The sequence below is a fragment of the Hyla sarda genome, chromosome 11, assembly GCF_029499605.1.
Source record: "Hyla sarda isolate aHylSar1 chromosome 11, aHylSar1.hap1, whole genome shotgun sequence".
In the NCBI taxonomy this organism is placed as follows: Eukaryota; Metazoa; Chordata; class Amphibia; order Anura; family Hylidae; genus Hyla; species Hyla sarda.
Window position 1 is genome coordinate 13,935,629 of NC_079199.1, and position 17,818 is coordinate 13,953,446.

General features: G+C 42.1%; 1 protein-coding gene across 19 annotated transcripts in view; it reads right to left on the reverse strand.

Annotated features, from left to right (window-relative positions):
• WDR25 (WD repeat domain 25) overlaps positions 1 to 17,818 on the reverse strand; it is a 135,296-nt gene that overhangs the window by 86,351 nt on the left and 31,127 nt on the right. For all 19 annotated transcript variants that reach the window (XR_008848668.1, XR_008848670.1, XR_008848669.1 and 16 more), the window contains exon 3: positions 2,331 to 2,478. Coding sequence is in view for 10 of the 19 variants with exons in the window: in XM_056545224.1 (XP_056401199.1) it covers positions 2,331 to 2,478 (148 nt within the window). In the remaining 9 variants the exon portion in view is untranslated. The remainder of the gene's footprint in view (positions 1 to 2,330; positions 2,479 to 17,818) is intronic.

Sequence of the window (17,818 nt, forward strand, 5' to 3'; positions counted from 1 at the left end):
CTGTCCCGATTCAGGAAGAAATCCAGAGTGTCCAGGATGAGACTCCAACTGGGAAATAATTTCTCTTTTTTCCCCAATTTAGTTTTTTAGATTTTACAATTCGTTAAATCTACTCTTCCTTGGAGGAAGGATAAGAACCTTTTTCTTCAGTTTGCGGGTCCAAATAAGGGGAAAAAGGATTCTAAAAGTCCCATTTCTAGATGGATCCGCATACTAAGCTAGAGGGAAGGATCCGCCTCATTCTACCCAAACATGATCTTTCTCTTGGGCAACAAAAGCGTCAGTTTGGCGGAACAGATCTGGCACGCCGCCACCTGGAAGAATTTCCATACATTCTCCAAACATTACAGACTAGATGTTCTAGCCAATGAGGATACGGCATTCGGATGCAAGGTCTTGAATGCTGTGGTCCCACCCTAAAATTGCTTTTCTTTGGTATTTCTCTCAAGGTGCCATCATGGAGACAACAGGAGAAATGGCAGCTCCTGGCCTGATTTGGAGCATGGGCGGAGCATGACATCACCACTGCTATTTGCTAGCAGCAGAATACAGCAGAGAACAGCAGCGGTAACATCACTAAACTACGCCCATGGTTCAAGTCGGGCCTGGTGCAGAAGATACGGAAGAGGATAGCAGGAGAACCAGAGCAAGGAACGGGACCAGGTAAGTAGACCTCAGACAGCCATGACAATGGAAGGACTGCTGGTGGGAAGCCAATCCAGACCAATACACTGCCAATGACCGTGCTCTCTGCTGCCACCTGTGTCCGTATCATGAGCTGTCTAGAGCAGGAGAGGTTTTCTATGGGGATTTGCTCTTACTCTGGACAGTTCCTGACATGGACAGAGAAGTCAGCAGAGAGCACTGTGGTCAGACTGGAAAGAACTACACAACTTCCTCAGGAGCATACAGCAGCTGGAAGGATTAAAGGGGTATTTCAGGCCAAATTTTTTTTTTATAAATATATATATATCAACTGGCTCCGGAAAGTTAAACAGATTTGTAACTTATTTCTATTAAAAAAATCTTAATCCTTCTAATAGTTATTAGCTTCTGAAGTTTTCTGTCTAACTGCTCAATGATGATGTCATGTCCTGGGAGCTGTGCATGATGGGAGAATATCCCCATAGGAGCTGCACAGCTCCCGGGACGTGAGTCATCAGAAAGCAGACAGAAAACAGCAACTCAACTTCAGAAGCTAATAACTATTGGAAGGATTAAGATTTTTTAATAGAAGTCATTTACAAATCTGTTTAACTTTCCGGAGACAGTTGATTTGAAAACTATTTTATTCCTGGAATACCCCTTTAAGTACTGGAAGGATTAAGATTTTTTTTTAAATAGAAGTAATTTACAAATCTGTATAACGTTTTGGCACCTGTTGATTTGAAAACAATTTTATTCCTCTGAAGATCCCCTTTAAGCTATCCTCTTGACATGATTAGGAAAGGTGTCAGGGCATGCTCGGTGACCTTTACAGAGGTCATTCTACAGGGAAGGAGAGGCTGATCTGTGAGCAACTGCTATTGTATGTATATTTCACTGTTATCTATACACTGATATTTGTGATGATAAAGGGGAAGACTGCTGGGAAGTAATCTGTACACAACTTGAAGTCCTCTGGAGTACATCTTTAAGTCTATTGTTGCCTAATTAAGTGTTGCTGTAAAGCACATTTCTAAATGCTGTTAAAAAATAAGGCAAAATGGCACCCAGATAATGTACAAAAAAAATGAATTCAATGTCAGTTAATCCAATGGCGCCACGACACCCGGTAATGTATGTTTTTTGGCTGCTGACATAAATTGGCGGGGTTGCGGCACATTGTGACGTCCTATCATGTTTTCACACCCAGCATTACAGTGACACAGAAAGTAACAAATCGTACCTGACACAGTAATTAGGTTACTAGTGTTGCCGTGCAGTAAAGCGAGGCGCCGAAATGGAGAAGGTAATTGTGTGTACAAAATCAGATGAAATCACATTTAACCAGAAGTCATTGCAGAGTAAAACGCCTCGGTGTAAAATTAAAAACACAATGAAATGTAAATCAATCACATCCAGCAATTCATTTTAAAGAACAGCGTTACACAAACAGGGTGCCTCCAGCTGTTGCAAAACTACAACTTCCAGCATGCCCGGACAGCCAACGGCTGTCCGGGCATGCTGGGAGTTGTAGTTTTGCAACAGCTAATAGGTCCACAGCTTTGAGACCACTGTTCCGGGCTTCCCCCTTCCCCTCACACAGTGATCACTTGCCTTGTCAACCAGCTTTATGCAAACCCTGAAAGGTCTGTAGCTGGTTCAATGCCGCATATGACTCAACTCACCTGTTTCTACATCAGTTAAATGTAGGAAGGTGTCAAAGCCCCCGGTGAGGATCTTCCTGCCACAGGACGACCACTGTGCATCACGTACTGCTGCCCGGTGGCAAGAAATGGTACAAAGAGATTTACCAGAATCAATTGCATCCCACACCTGAAAAACAAGTCAATACAAAAAAATCTATTAATTTACTGGTAAGTTAATCACAACTGATATAAGACTTTATTTGAAAAGCAACTACTGTAATACTGCTCCTATATACAAGAATATAACTACTATAATACTGCCTCCTATGTACAAGAATATATCTACTATAATACTGCTCCTATATACAAGAATATAACTACTATAATACTGCCTCCTATATACAAGAATATAACTACTATAATACTGCCTCATATATACAAGAATATAACTACTGTAATACTGCTCCTATATACAAGAATATATCTACTATAATACTGCTCCTATATACAAGGATATAACTACTATAATACTGCTCCTATATACAAGAATATAACTACTATAATACTGCTCCTATATACAAGAATATATCTACTATAATACTGCTCCTATATACAAGAATATATCTACTATAATACTGCTCCTATATACAAGAATATAACTACTATAATACTGTTCCTATATACAAAAATATAACTACTATAATACTGTCTCCTATATACAAGAATATAACTACTATAATACTGCCTCCTATGTACAAGAATATGACTACTATAATACTGCCCCTATATACAAGAATATATCTACTATAATACTGTCTCCTATATACAAGAATATAACTACAATAATACTGCCTCCTATATACAAGAATATAACTACTATAATACTGCCTCCTATATACAAGAATATAACTCCTATAATACTGTCTCCTATATACAAAAATATAACTACTATAATACTGCCTCCTATATACAATATAACTACTATAATACTGTCCCTATATACAAGAATATAACTACTATAATACTGCTCCTATATACAAGAATAACTACTATAATACTACCTCCTATATACAAGAATATAACTGCTATAATACTGCCTCCTATATACAAGAATATAATTACTATAATACTGCTCCTATATACAAGAATATAACTCCTATAATACTGTCTCCTATTTACAAGAATATAACTACTATAATACTGCTCCTATATACAAGAATATAACTACTATAATACTGCTCCTATATACAAGAATATAACTACTATAATACTGCCTCCTATGACAATATAACGGAACGCAGCATCAATAGTTTCACATGCAGTAGGTATATTGGTATTATAATAAGGCCCTGTACACACACAGCAGGTTTAGATGAAGTGTTCATGAGATTTTTGTCTCTTTCACACGAGGGGGGTCCCCAATATTGTGCGCCGTTGAGCCGTAGTCGTTCTGCCGTGACATGAATAATGTAAACACTTATTTTGTTTCTTCAGCTGTGTGAAGTACAAAGTGTTCTGCAAGACAATATAAAAATTCTTAAGAGACTTAAATAAAATTATAAAGGCGCTCCGCACTGAAGGGGACGCGGCTGGAATACCAACGCTCCGTCTGCGGCTTCGTGCGAGCGGAGAAATAAGGCGAAGGAGGGGGGGGGGGGGGAATCTGAGACGCCGGTCCATGACAGCTTGACAGCTCTGTGAACTATTTATAACCCCCTTATATGAAAACTGAATGAAGCACAGAAGGATTGCACAAATTGGCGGCTCATCTGAAGCCTTGTAGCAGCAGGTGACGGATCCTTTGTACACCAGGCAAATCCGGCGTAGGCATTACGGACGGCACAATCCGGGACGCGCCGCACATCAATTCTTTAGTTCAAATCTTCTTACAATGTCACGTAACCCTGCGAAATATTTTAGACTTCTGCTGGATTTCTGTTAGCTCTCAGGCCAGTGTTTCCCAAACAGGGTGCCTGCAGCTGTGGACAAACTACAACTCCCAGCATGCCCGGACAGCCTTTGGCTGTCCGGGCATGCTGGGAGTTGTAGTTTGGCCACAGCTGGAGCCACCCTGGTGGGGAAACACTGTCTGAGGCTGTAGCTTCAAATGTCACTGCAGCCGCCTATTGGTTCGATCACTTATAGAGCAGTATTATAGTAGTTATATTCTTGTATATAGGAGCAGTATTATAGTAGTTATATTCTTGTATATAGGAGCAGTATTATAGTAGTTATATTCTTGTATATAGGAGGCAGTATTATAGTAGTTATATTCTTCTATATAGGGGCAGTATTATAGTAGTTATATTCTTCTATATAGGGGCAGTATTATAGTAGTTATATTCTTGTATATAGGAGCAGTATTATAGTAGATATATTCTTGTATATAGGAGCAGTATTATAGTAGTTATATTCTTGTATATAGGACGCAGTATTATAGTAGTTATATTCTTGTATATAGGAGGCAGTATTATAGTAGTTATATTCTTGTATATAGGAGGCAGTATTATAGTAGTTATATTCTTGTATATAGGAGGCAGTATTATAGTAGTTATATTCTTGTATGTAGGAGCAGTATTATAGTAGTTATATTCTTGTATATAGGAGCAGTATTATAGTAGTTATATTCTTGTATATAGGAGCAGCATTATAGTAGTTATATTCTTGTATATAGGAGGCAGTATTATAGTAGTTATATTCTTGTACATAGGGAGCAGTATTATAGTAGTTATATTCTTGTATATAGGAGCAGTATTATAGTAGTTATATTCTTGTATATAGGGGGCAGTATTATAGTAGTTATATTCTTGTATATAGGAGGCAGTATTATAGTAGTTATATTCTTGTATATAGGAGGCAGTATTATAGTAGTTATATTCTTGTATATAGGGGGCAGTATTACAGTAGTTATATTCTTGTATATAGGAGCATTATAGTAGTTATATTCTTGTATATAGGAGCAGTATTATAGTAGTTATATTCTTGTATATAGGGGGCAGTATTATAGTAGTTATATTCTTGTATATAGGAGCAGTATTATAGTAGTTATATTCTTGTATATAGGAGGCAGTATTATAGTAGTTATATTCTTGTATATAGGAGGCAGCATTATAGTAGTTATATTCTTGTATGTAGGAGCAGTATTATAGTAGTTATATTCTTGTATATAGGAGCAGCATTATAGTAGTTATATTCTTGTATATAGGAGGCAGTATTATAGTAGATATATTCTTGTATATAGGAGCAGTATTATAGTAGTTATATTCTTGTATATAGGACGCAGTATTATAGTAGTTATATTCTTGTATATAGGAGGCAGTATTATAGTAGTTATATTCTTGTATATAGGAGGCAGTATTATAGTAGTTATATTCTTGTATATAGGAGGCAGTATTATAGTAGTTATATTCTTGTATGTAGGAGCAGTATTATAGTAGTTATATTCTTGTATATAGGAGCAGTATTATAGTAGTTATATTCTTGTATATAGGAGCAGCATTATAGTAGTTATATTCTTGTATATAGGAGGCAGTATTATAGTAGTTATATTCTTGTACATAGGGAGCAGTATTATAGTAGTTATATTCTTGTATATAGGAGCAGTATTATAGTAGTTATATTCTTGTATATAGGGGGCAGTATTATAGTAGTTATATTCTTGTATATAGGAGGCAGTATTATAGTAGTTATATTCTTGTATATAGGAGGCAGTATTATAGTAGTTATATTCTTGTATATAGGGGGCAGTATTACAGTAGTTATATTCTTGTATATAGGAGCATTATAGTAGTTATATTCTTGTATATAGGAGCAGTATTATAGTAGTTATATTCTTGTATATAGGGGGCAGTATTATAGTAGTTATATTCTTGTATATAGGAGCAGTATTATAGTAGTTATATTCTTGTATATAGGAGGCAGTATTATAGTAGTTATATTCTTGTATATAGGAGGCAGCATTATAGTAGTTATATTCTTGTATATAGGAGCAGTATTATAGTAGTTATATTCTTGTATATAGGAGGCAGTATTATAGTAGTTATACAAAAATAGAGAAAAAGAAACACAGCCGCACATCCACAATTTGGATCTACTTGCTTCTCAAGCATGTATTCAAACACTAAAAGGTTGTTAGTATACATTTTGATCAAAAAGTACAAGCCCACTGGCAGATAGCACATGGTAGGTTTCACACTGGTGTGGTTTTCTGTGGTGCTTTGTCTGTGGGGTGGTTTGGCCCAGAGCCACGTGTTTTGCTATACACAAGTTTATTCCTTTGTGTGTATTAAAACTAAACCAAAAAAGGGAGAAATAAAAGCAAATTGGACATAATGTCACAAAACTCCAAAAATGGGCTGGACAAAATTATTGGCACCCTTAACTTAATATTTGGTTGCACACCCTTTGGAAAAAATAACTGAAATCAGTCGCTTCTTATAACGATCAATAAGCTCCTTACACCTCTCAGCCGGAATGTTGGATCACTCTTCCTTTCCAAACTGCTCCAGGTCTCTTATTGGAAGGCGCCTTTTCCCAACAGCAATTTTAAGATCTCTCCACAGGTTATCAATGGGATTTAGATCTGGACTCATTGCTGACACTTCAGAACTCTCCAGCGCTTTGTTGCCATCCATTTCTGGGGGCTTTTTGACGGATTTTTGGGGTCATTGTCCTGCTGGAAGACCCAAGATCTAGAACACAAACCCAGCTTTCTGACACTGGGCTGCACAGTGCGACCCAAAATCCATTGGTAATCCTCAGATTTCATGATGTCTTGTACACATTCAAGGCCCCCAGTGCCAGAGGCAGCAAAACAACCCAAAACATCACTGACCTCCTCCATATGTCACTGTAGGTACTGTGTTCTTTTCTTTGTAGGCCTCATTCTGTTTTCAGTAAACAGTAGAATGATGAGCTTTACCAAAAAGCTTTATCTTGGTCTCATCTTTTCACAAGATGTTTTCCCAGAAGGATTTTGGCAAAATGTAGTCTCTTTTTATGTCTCTGTGCCAGCAGTGGGGTTCTCCTGGGTCTCCTGCCATAGGGTTTAATTTAAATGTCGACAGATAGTTAAGCTGTCCTGCAGGCTCAGGTAGCATCAGTGTCAGCGCAAACTATCTCTGGAACTTGTTTGGGGCTGCTTATTCACCATACGGACTATCCTGCATTGACACCTTTCATCAATTTCTCTCTTCTGTCCACTCCCAGGGAGATTATCTACAGTGCCATGGGTTGTAAACTTCTTGATAATGTTGCGCACTGTGGACAAAGACAAATCTAGATCTCTGGAGATGGACTTGTAGTCATGAGATTGTTGAATTGTTTCCACAATTTTGGTTCTCAAGTCCTCAGACAGTTCTCTTCTCCTCTTTCTGTTGTCCATGCTTAGTGTGGCACACACAGACATACAATGCAAAGACTAAGTGAACTTCTCTCCTTTTTATCTGCTTTCAGGTGTGATTTTTATATTGCCCACACCTGTTACTTGCCCCAGGTGAGTTTAAAGGAGCATCTTGAAACAATCTTATTTTCCAAAATTTTGAAAGGGTGACAATTTTTTCTACCCCATTTTGGGAGTTTGGTGTGACATTATGTCCAATTTGCTTTTTTTTTCTCCCTTTTGTGGTTTAGTTCCAATACACACAAAGGGAATAAACAGATGAATAGCAAAAAATGGTTTACTGCAATCCTTTTCTGTGAGAAATACTTAATTTTCTAGAAAAATTTCTGGGCTGCCAACATTTACAGCCATGACTGTATATAGCAGTTTCCCATCTTTTGGTTGTCATTCAGATGCAGGAAATGAGGGAAAGGCATAATCCAACCATCCACCTTGTCTTTGTCCAAGTTCCTCTCTAAAAGCAGCCCCTACCCTCCTCACAGACAGAGGCCACATTGTTCCTGTTCTGCACAGATGATTTATGACCCCTTCAGTGCTGGGAGGTGTGTACAGCCAATCACACACTGAATCTCTCTCTGCTCACAGATCAGGAGGGTGGGGCCTGCTCTAAGAGAAAGAGATGCGAAAAGTTGGCTGGCAGTCAGACTAGAGCTGCACTGACTGCCAGGGAGAAGACAACAGGGGCCACAGGAGCCATGCATATCAGGAAGGATCATTAATTTACAGGGATATACATATAACTTACATGGCACTGTTTTGCCATTCCTTGCATGATAGGTGGCTTGATTTAAATCACTTTTTAAAGATAGAACAAAAAAAATAATTTATATATGTATATATTACACACACACACAGACACTAGAGTGGGAGTTCCCCTTTAAAATATGGCAGTAAAGGCAAGGTGTAAAAACAAAAAAAATATTATAATTTTACAAAACCAAGACAACTGATTTGTCACTCAAGAAAGTCAGATACTAAGCAAAACTTTAATTAGAAAAAGTCAATGTCACTAGTAAAAAGTTAAAATATGGTTCTACCCTGGTGATAAATATGCCAATATTTGACGGCTATAGCCGTGAATGAGAACTTGCAGGAAGGACGTTTCTCATAAAATAGCAGCGCTTGTCATATTGGTTTCCCTGTGAAGGTCACATATTGGGAAAAGAGAACATTGTGATCCGATGAAATAAAAAAGGGAAGGACGGGAACAAAAAGGAGAAAAAGAAATGAGGAAATGAAATAAAAGTGGTGAGCAAAAAAAAATAAAATAATTATTTTTGATTTCTTCCATTTCCATTTACAGATAATAAATATTGTGTTTGGTCTTTTTCTTAAACGCTGTAGCTCTTTAATGTCATTTATAAAATCTTTTATGGGGGGGGGGGGGGGGTGGCCATATAGAAGATATAGAAAGCACAGCAGGGTGGGTGCACTATATGGCAGCTGAAATGGAATGGGCTCAAATTACATAGAAATCTCAAACTTTTATTAATTTAGGGCAGTGTTTTCCAAACAGTGTGCCTCCAGCTGTTGCAAAACTACAACTTCCAGTATGCCTGGACAACATGCTGGGAGTTGTAGTTTTGCAAAAGCTGGAGGCAAATTGTTTGGAAAACACTGCTTTAGGGACTCCACTACCCTAGGCTACCAGGAATATAGGCAGTAAATGGGTATTCCAGAGAGGGGGGTAAATATAGAAGACCCCCTATGGTTATTAATGATATCATGGCAATATGGTGGCAACCCTCAGATGTTGATGTTGTTTAATTTGCGTTTATGATAATGTGGATACTCTATAGTTGATTTTTTTCTTTATAATGTAAAATAATATGTTAACTTTATCTATGGATTATTACAATCATGGCAATTAGAGATGAGCGAATTTACAGTAAATTCGATTCGTCACGAACTTCTCGGCTCGGCAGTTGATGACTTTTCCTGCATAAATGAGTTCAGCTTTCAGGTGCTCGCGTGGGCTGGAAAAGGTGGATACAGTCCTAGGAGACTCTTTCCTAGGACTGTATCCACCTTTTCCAGCCCACCGGAGCACCGGAAAGCTGAACTAAATTATGCAGGATAAGTCATCAACTGCCGAGTCGAGAAGTTCGTGACGAATCGAATTTACTATAAATTCGCTCATCTCTAATGGCAATGAAAGACTAAATTTTTTTTATACTATCACAGGATAAAAGTAGCTTCTCTAAAAAGAAGAAAACACTAAACAACTAACTAACCGTATTTTTCGCCATATAACACGCACTTTTTCTTTCCCACCCCCCCCCCCCACATTTTGCCTGCACTAAAACCCTGTCATATCGCGGCGGTCCCTGCAGCCATCAACGGCCGGGACCTGCGGCTAATACAGGACATCACCAATCACGGTGATGCCCTGTATTAACCCTTCAGACACGGCAATCAAAGCTGACCGCCGCGTCTGAAGCGAAAGTAAGACTAACCCGGCTGCTCAGTTGGGCTGTTCGAGACCGCCGCAGTGAAATCGTGGCGTCCCGAACAGCTTACAGGACACCGGGAGGGACCCTATCTGCCTCCTCGGTGTCCGATCGGCGAATGACTGCTCCGTGCCGGCAGCAGAGACGTTCCGGAGCGACGGGAACGCGTCAACAGCGATGGAGGGCGACATCCTGGGCAGCGGTGACTAGCATTGACTGGTCCGGAGCGGCGGGGACACGTGAGTATAACCTCCAATACCAGAGGTCTTCAACCTGCGGACCTCCAGATGTTGCAAAACTACAACTCCCGGCATGGCTGTCCGGGCATTCAGGGAGTTGTAGTTTTGCAACATCTGGAGGTCCGCAGGTTGAAGATCACAGTCCTATACTTTACTTTGTATTTGGTTCAGAATCTTTTTTTTCTAGATTTTCCTCCTTTAAAATTGGGTGCGTCTTATATGCCGGAGCGTCTTATACGGCAAAAAATAACTACCTAAATAAATAAAAAATAAAGTAAATAACTTACCGTATTTATCGGGGTATACCACGCACCGGCCTATAACACGCACCCTCATTTTACCAAGGATATTTGGGTAAAAAAAGTTTTTTACCCAAATATCCATGGTAAAATGAGGGTGCGTGTGTGCGCGTGTATACCCCGATATACCCCCAGGAAAGGCAGGGGGAGAGAGGCCGTCGCTGCCCGCTTCTCTCCCCCTGCCTTTCCTTGGGTCTAGAGCCCTGCTGCCGCCCCTTCTCTCCCCCTGACTATCGGTGCCGGCGCCCCATTGCCGGCGCCGACAGCCAGGGGGAGAGAAGCTGCCCCGTTGCCTCCCCCCATCCCCTGTGGCATAATTACCTGTTGCCGGGGTCGGGTCCGCGCTGCTGCAGGCCTCCGTCGTGCGTCCCCCTGCGTCGTTGCTATGCACGGCACGGCGCACTGACGTCATGCGCCGCGCAGCGCATAGCAACGACGCAGGGGACGCACGCCGGAGGCCTGCAGCAGCGCGGACCCGACCCCGGCAATAGGTAATTATGCCACCGGGGATGGGGGGAGGCAACGGGGCAGCGGCGCCGGCAATGGGTGCCGCTGCCCCTTCTCTCCCCCTGGCTGTCGGCGACGCTTCTCTCCCCCTGCCTTTCCTGGGGATGTATCGGCATATAACACGCACACAGACTTTAGGCTAAAAATTTTTGCCTAAAAAGTGCGTGTTATACGCAGATAAATACGGTAACTAAATATATAAACTAATTTAAAATAAAAAAATATATATATAACTAAATAACAAATAAACTAAAATACAAGAATGAATGAAATGCTTGCCAAGTTTTCCAGACACAAAATATATTGCGCCAAAATTTATTATCAAATCTGGCAAAATTTGCTTAGCCGTGCTCCCTTTTCTATACAATTTTTAAACAAAACAAAAAAAAGTCTACAAAAAGGTGCATAAAAGGGTATAAAAACTTGACACACTGGTCTGAATTTACTGCTGTAAACCAGACCTGTTTTGTTGGGTTGTGCGCCAAAATGAGTCACACTACACCACAAATTGTGTATGCGCCAGAATTTGCGCCAAAATTCAAAAAACAGGACCAACTCTCTATTCTACTTAGAAAACCCACCAAAAAAGGGAGTGGCTGACAAAAAGGGGGCGTGTTCCCAACATCTTCAAAAAAAATCCCAGCATGGTGGCTTAGTGGTTAGCACTGCTGCACTGGGTTCAAATCCCACTAAGGACAACAATAAATAAAAGACTTATTATTATTATAATAACGTCAGCAGAGAGCACTGTGCTCGTGATGTCATCAGAGAGCATTCCAAAAAGAAAAGAATTTCCTCTGTAGTAATCAGCAGTTAATAAGTACTGGAACGATTAAGATTTTTTAATAGAAGTAATTTACAAATATGTTTAACTTTCCGGAGCCAGTTCATTTAAAAGAAAAAAGATTTTCACCGGAGTACCCCTTTAAGGTTTCCACAGAAAATGTGGTGGATTTGAGTCCTGGAAAACCCCACAGATAAGAGAAGGTGTAAAAAAAAGAGCAAAAACAGGGAAAGTGCAAAACTTAGGGAAACATTAGTAAATACCGTAGAACAAAACCTATAAACAAAACTCCTCTCTTACAATAAATCAGGACCAGTCCATTACATTTTGCTGCAATTTACACTGAGTTTCTGTTGCATTTTGATCGGTAATTATTCTCCCCAAAAAAAACGTGCGCCATTTATTGACCAGACAAACGCTCACCAGGGGCCGAGACAAGCTAGAAAATCGCTTATAGCGGACAGACGATGCCCATCCACATGTGCTCCATCACAGGCGTCCATCAAAACGTCCCAGTTACAGGTTCGTCCTCTTTGTCTTCTGATGCCTTTTCCCGATACAGTAATTACTGACGTATGAGCGGCCGGGGTCACCGGATCAGCCCTATCACCTCCCGCGGGGAACATTAAGATATAAATCTCTTACACCACTGAAGCATCAATGAGTTTATAAAGTCTCTGCGGCACAGGAGAGAGAATGAAAAATGAAGAGCAGAAAGATCCGCTACATAATGTCCACTAATACCACAAACATTGATCCTAAGGGTTATATACACCATGGAACAGTGGTCAGGGGCGTAGCTAAGGGCTTATTATTGGCCCTGATGCAAATTTTAAAAGGGGTACGCCACTGCCCCAGCATTCGGAACATTTTGTTCCGAACGCTGGGTGTGGGCTGCGGGGGTCACGACCCCCGCAGCCCATACCCAGCGTTCGGAACAAAAATGTTCCCACCTGGGGGACAGTGAAGTACCCCTTTAATCTTGGGCATCATTCTCCTAGGGCACGCGGCCATGGTTCACCATGGATGCCTTTTGATGCGCTCCGCCGGTGTGCGGTGGAAACTTGTGGAGGAGAGGTAAGGAGAATGCCATTGGTTTGGTCACATGGAGTTATGCAGTCAAGTGGTCACACTTGAGATAGGAAGGTGCCCAGTGGGCATTGCCCAATCTACTCAGTGGAAGTTATTTTAAAGCCTTGCAATGGAACATCCTGAGCATAGTAGGAACGGTGGATAATATGTGATGATCCTTCCATACAACAAGACTTTCCGCCCCCATATTCAGTAATCTTCTGTTTCCTCCTATCGCAGCCTCGGCGAACACAATCCAGAGTAAAGAAGAAATGTGCAGCTCTCCTACCTGACAATACCGACTCGGCGGCGGGGTATGGTGTCGCTGCTCTTAATACCGCTGGAGTGGTTATATACTCTCTGTAATGATTGTCTACTCTTTCTGTGTGAATTACTATACGGCTGGAGCGGGACGGAAAACAAGACCACCAGCCAAAGGTTGTAAGTGATTGTTCTCTAATGGGAAGAATGAATGGTGTGTTACATGGAGAGCTGAGATTATAAAGGACGGCAGAGTGGTCCGAAAATAACCGGAAATAATAGACACCTTACACTGGGATGTCCTGCCCCATGTCTTATAGGAGGGATGACTTTTCCCTTCAAGCACTGACTCTGTAAAGTACAAGGCAGGGGCATTAAAACCCACAGGACCATTTTACTTCATACAGAGCACAGGGTTAAAAGGTGGACCTCCACCTCAAGGTGGCAAGTTAGGGTCCGCTCCCTGCCAGATGTGAGGACATCACTGGTATCAGCCTGGGGCAGTCTCTACCCGCCTCTAGTATATATTAGGCAGAAAGGCACCAAAGAGCGAACAGCTTTTGCTAGTAAAGCTATAACCTGTGGTGCCATTTTGGAGATCTAGCACAGACTTCCATTAACAATGATGGGGTCTTCTCATGGGGCAGAAAGGCCTACTGACCCCCAACAAGGACCAAGGCCCGGATGCCATAGCTCCTTTATAGCTACATCCATGCTGGAACCTTTTTCTATGGTGCCATGTTCTTCCTTCTTCCTTCTTTTTTCTCAACCCCTTAAAGGGGTACTCCGGTGGAAAACTTTTTTTTTTAAATGAACTGGTGCCAGAAAGTTAAACAGATTTGTAAATGACTTCTATTAAAAAAATCTTAATCCTTTTAGTACTTTTTAGCAGCTGTATGCTACAGAGGAAATTCTTTTCTTTTTTGAATTTTTTTTGTCTTGTCCAGTGTTCTCTGCTGACACCTCTGTCCGTGTCAGGAACTGTCCAGAGTAGCATAGGTTTTCTATAAAGATTTTCTCCTGTTCTGGACAATTCCTGATACAGGCATCAGGTGTCAGCAGAGAGCACTGTGGACCACACAAAAAAGAAATTCAAAAAATAAAGAATTTCCTCTGTAGTAAACAGCTGCTAAAAAGTACTGAAAGGATTAAGATTTTTTTTTAATAGAAGTCATTTACAAATCTCTTTCTGGCACCAGTTAATAAAAAAAAAAAAAAGTTTTCCACTGGAGTACCCCTTTAAGGACGAAGCCCATTTTGACCTTAAAGGGGTACAGCCGTCACGCCCCCTCCCATAGACTTGCATTGCGGGGGCAGGGTGTGACATCACACAGGGCAGAGTGGTGATGTCATGATACTCTGGCCCTGTAGTCGTGACCGAGCAGAATCGGAGACTGCGGTGCTGCATGCTAGATTGCGGGGGTCCCCAGCGGCAGGACCCCCGCGATCAGACATCGTATTCCCTATCCTTTGGATAGGGGATAAGATGTCTTAGGACCGGAGTACCCCTTTAAGGATAAGAGAATTTTTTTCCAAATCTGACCTCTGGTACTTTATGCCTTAAAGGGGTACTCCGCCCCTAGACATCTTATCCCATATCCAAAGGATAGGGGATAAGATGTCAGATCGCCGGGGTCCCGCTGCTGTGGACCCCGGGGATCGCTGCTGCAGCACCGCACTATAATTACTGCGCAGAGCGAGATCGCTCTGCACGTAATGACGGGCAATACAGGGGCCGGAGCATCGTTACATCACGGCTCCGCCCCTCGTGACGTTAAGGCCCGCCCCGTCAATACAAGTCTATGGGAGGGGGCATGGCGTTCGTCATGCCCCCTGCCATAGACTTGCATTAAGGGGACGGGCCGTGATGTCACGAGGGGCGGAGCCATGACATCACGCTGCCCCGTCTCCTGTATCGCCGTCATTACGCACAGAGCGAACTCGCTCTGCGCAGTAATGATAGCGGGGTGCTGCAGCAGCGATCCCCGGGGTCCCCAGCAGCGGGACCGCAGCGATCTAACATCTTATCCCCGATCTAACATCTTATCCTAGGGGATAGGATGCCAGGGGCGGAGTACCCCTTTAATAATTCTGAATTGACTGGCAATTTGGATCCCCCCCAAGGCATTGGCATGGGAGGCCTTCTGAATGATTTCAGCAGGCATCCCGTTCCGTTCACCGCCCGGTTACCGGTGAATGGAAATGCAGATGGCTTACAGGTGCGCCCTCGGTCCTTAAAGGGGTACTCCGGCACTTAGACATCTTATCCCCTTTCCAAAGGATAGGATCTTGCGGCATGCAAGATCACGGGGGTCCCCAGCGGCAGGACCCCTACGATCGGGCATCTTATCCCCTATCCTTTGGATAGGGGATAAGCTTTCTAAGCGTCGGAGTATCCCTTTAAGTACCAGGACGCAAGGGCATACCTATACGCCCTTCGTCCTGGTGGGGTTAACACCCAGTCACCACAATTCTTTATCCCGTGCCTTTTTTGCCTCCATCTTCCCATCTCTTGTTGGAGAGGAGTGTGGCATTGTCTAGTTTCTTCCTCGTGTTTACCCACATTTGGGATACAGGTTGACATTGCATGTGGGGCTGGCAAGGTGCTGCATGGTGAGTGAGGGCGGGCTCAGTGCTTGCCTCGGACACGCCCCTTCCTGAGCAGTGGATGTCAGAATGAGTGAGCAGCAGAACAGAGGGAATTTTGAGCCAAATAGAGAAGCAAGACACCAAAAACAACACATGTAAAGCATCTGCGTGACCTAGTGAGTAACATAGAAGCATTTTTATATATTTTATCTGTGATAGGTATGGTTTATTACGTTGTATAACAATGACATGCCACTAATATGGCCACAAATAAATAACCCATATGGGTAATAGGCTATTTTTTTTTTTTAAGTTCTTGATTAGAATTTGATCTCGGAACCATGATGCTCATGGGAACCGGCAACCAATTCGATAATGGGCCCCTCACCTAACATGCACCAATCATAACACGTGTCTTATACCGAGTGCAGGTGCTACATCTGCAATCTCTATAGCTATGCCCCTAGTTCAGTGGTCTCCAAACTGTGGACCTCCAGCTGTTGCAAAACTACAATTCCCAGCATGCCCGGACAGCCGTTGGCTGTCCGGGCATGCTGGGAGTTGTAGTTTTGCAACAGCTGGAGGTGCACAGTTTGGAGACCACCCACCCTAGTTGCTACCTAAGCAGATAGACCTGCCCTTCAAAAAGTTGGGAGGCAAGTTTCCCGTTTTGTGAATGGTATCTGACTATAGCGGGCGTACAGTGGCACAAGCTACAAGCGGGTGAATTACAAGCAATTAGAATGGGCCATTTGCAGAGGAACAAGCGGCTCATGCCAAAAAACGGGTTAAATTGCCTTCAAACCGAAAAGGAAATGAGCCGAACCAGTTCCCGAGAGATGAAAGAAACAGAAGCCATTTAAACTTGAAGCTTTGAGATTAGCAATAAATTCCCCTCAGCATTGTGATGCCAACCTTATATAACCATCTGACAATACGCAACTGCCCCCCCCTCCCTCCCCCCAAAACCCCCCGCGCTCCACGATCGGCTGTCGCTTCTTTTACTGTCAACCGGCATTAATTGGTGAGCGGCTTAACATCATCTTCAAATGTATCGACTTCTGCAAGAAAAATAATTACCGCTACCTTGTTTAAAGGATTCCGCCATGCAATTATGTCAAGGCGCTCCACCGGCTTCTTAAAGGGACAGGACGGCTTATCAAAAGAGAAGAGTGAAATGGAATCCCAAGATTAAAAATGTATCTTCTTATCCAAAAGGATAGGTGATCAGTGATCTGATTTATCGAGGGCGGGGGGGGGGGGGGGGGGGGGGGGATATACACTCTCATTAAAACTATTTTTTGCTATTGCACTCCTTATGGTAAATAAAACATATTTCTAATGTACTTTGTTTAAAAGGAAAAAAAAAAAAGTTTTTTATAATTATTATTTAGTTTTTATTTGTGTTTAAAAAAGCTACCACTAGGTGTCTCCCTACTTGTCCAGAGCACATTTCCCCCCCCCCCCCCCCCATCTCTTGCATAGACCTTGGACTCCTGCTGGCCTGGCAGAAGTCCAAAATCAGGAAATGCAGTCTGGAGTGCTGAGGGATGTGTGTGCAGCATTAGCCAATCATAGCTCATCTCACACTGAACTGCTCTGGGCTGTGTGTAGCAGAGTGAGGGAGGAAGTTCTCCCCTGTATGGCTTCAGATGATGTCACGTCTGCTGGGGAACGCCCCTTCCCAGTCTGTGAATCTGACTGAGACTGAGCAGAAAATACAGAGCGATATCGAGGTAGAAAACGAAAAAAAATATATAAAAATAAAGGCAGGGGGTGGTTTATCATGATGGGGGCAGTGACCTGGGAGGATTATAAAAGTTAACAAGATCATGAGAGGTACTCTTTAAAAAGGTAATACTGAAGGGTCGCCATGAGGGTCCCAGTTAGTTTGGCCACTAGGACCCCTAACAATCATGAGAATAG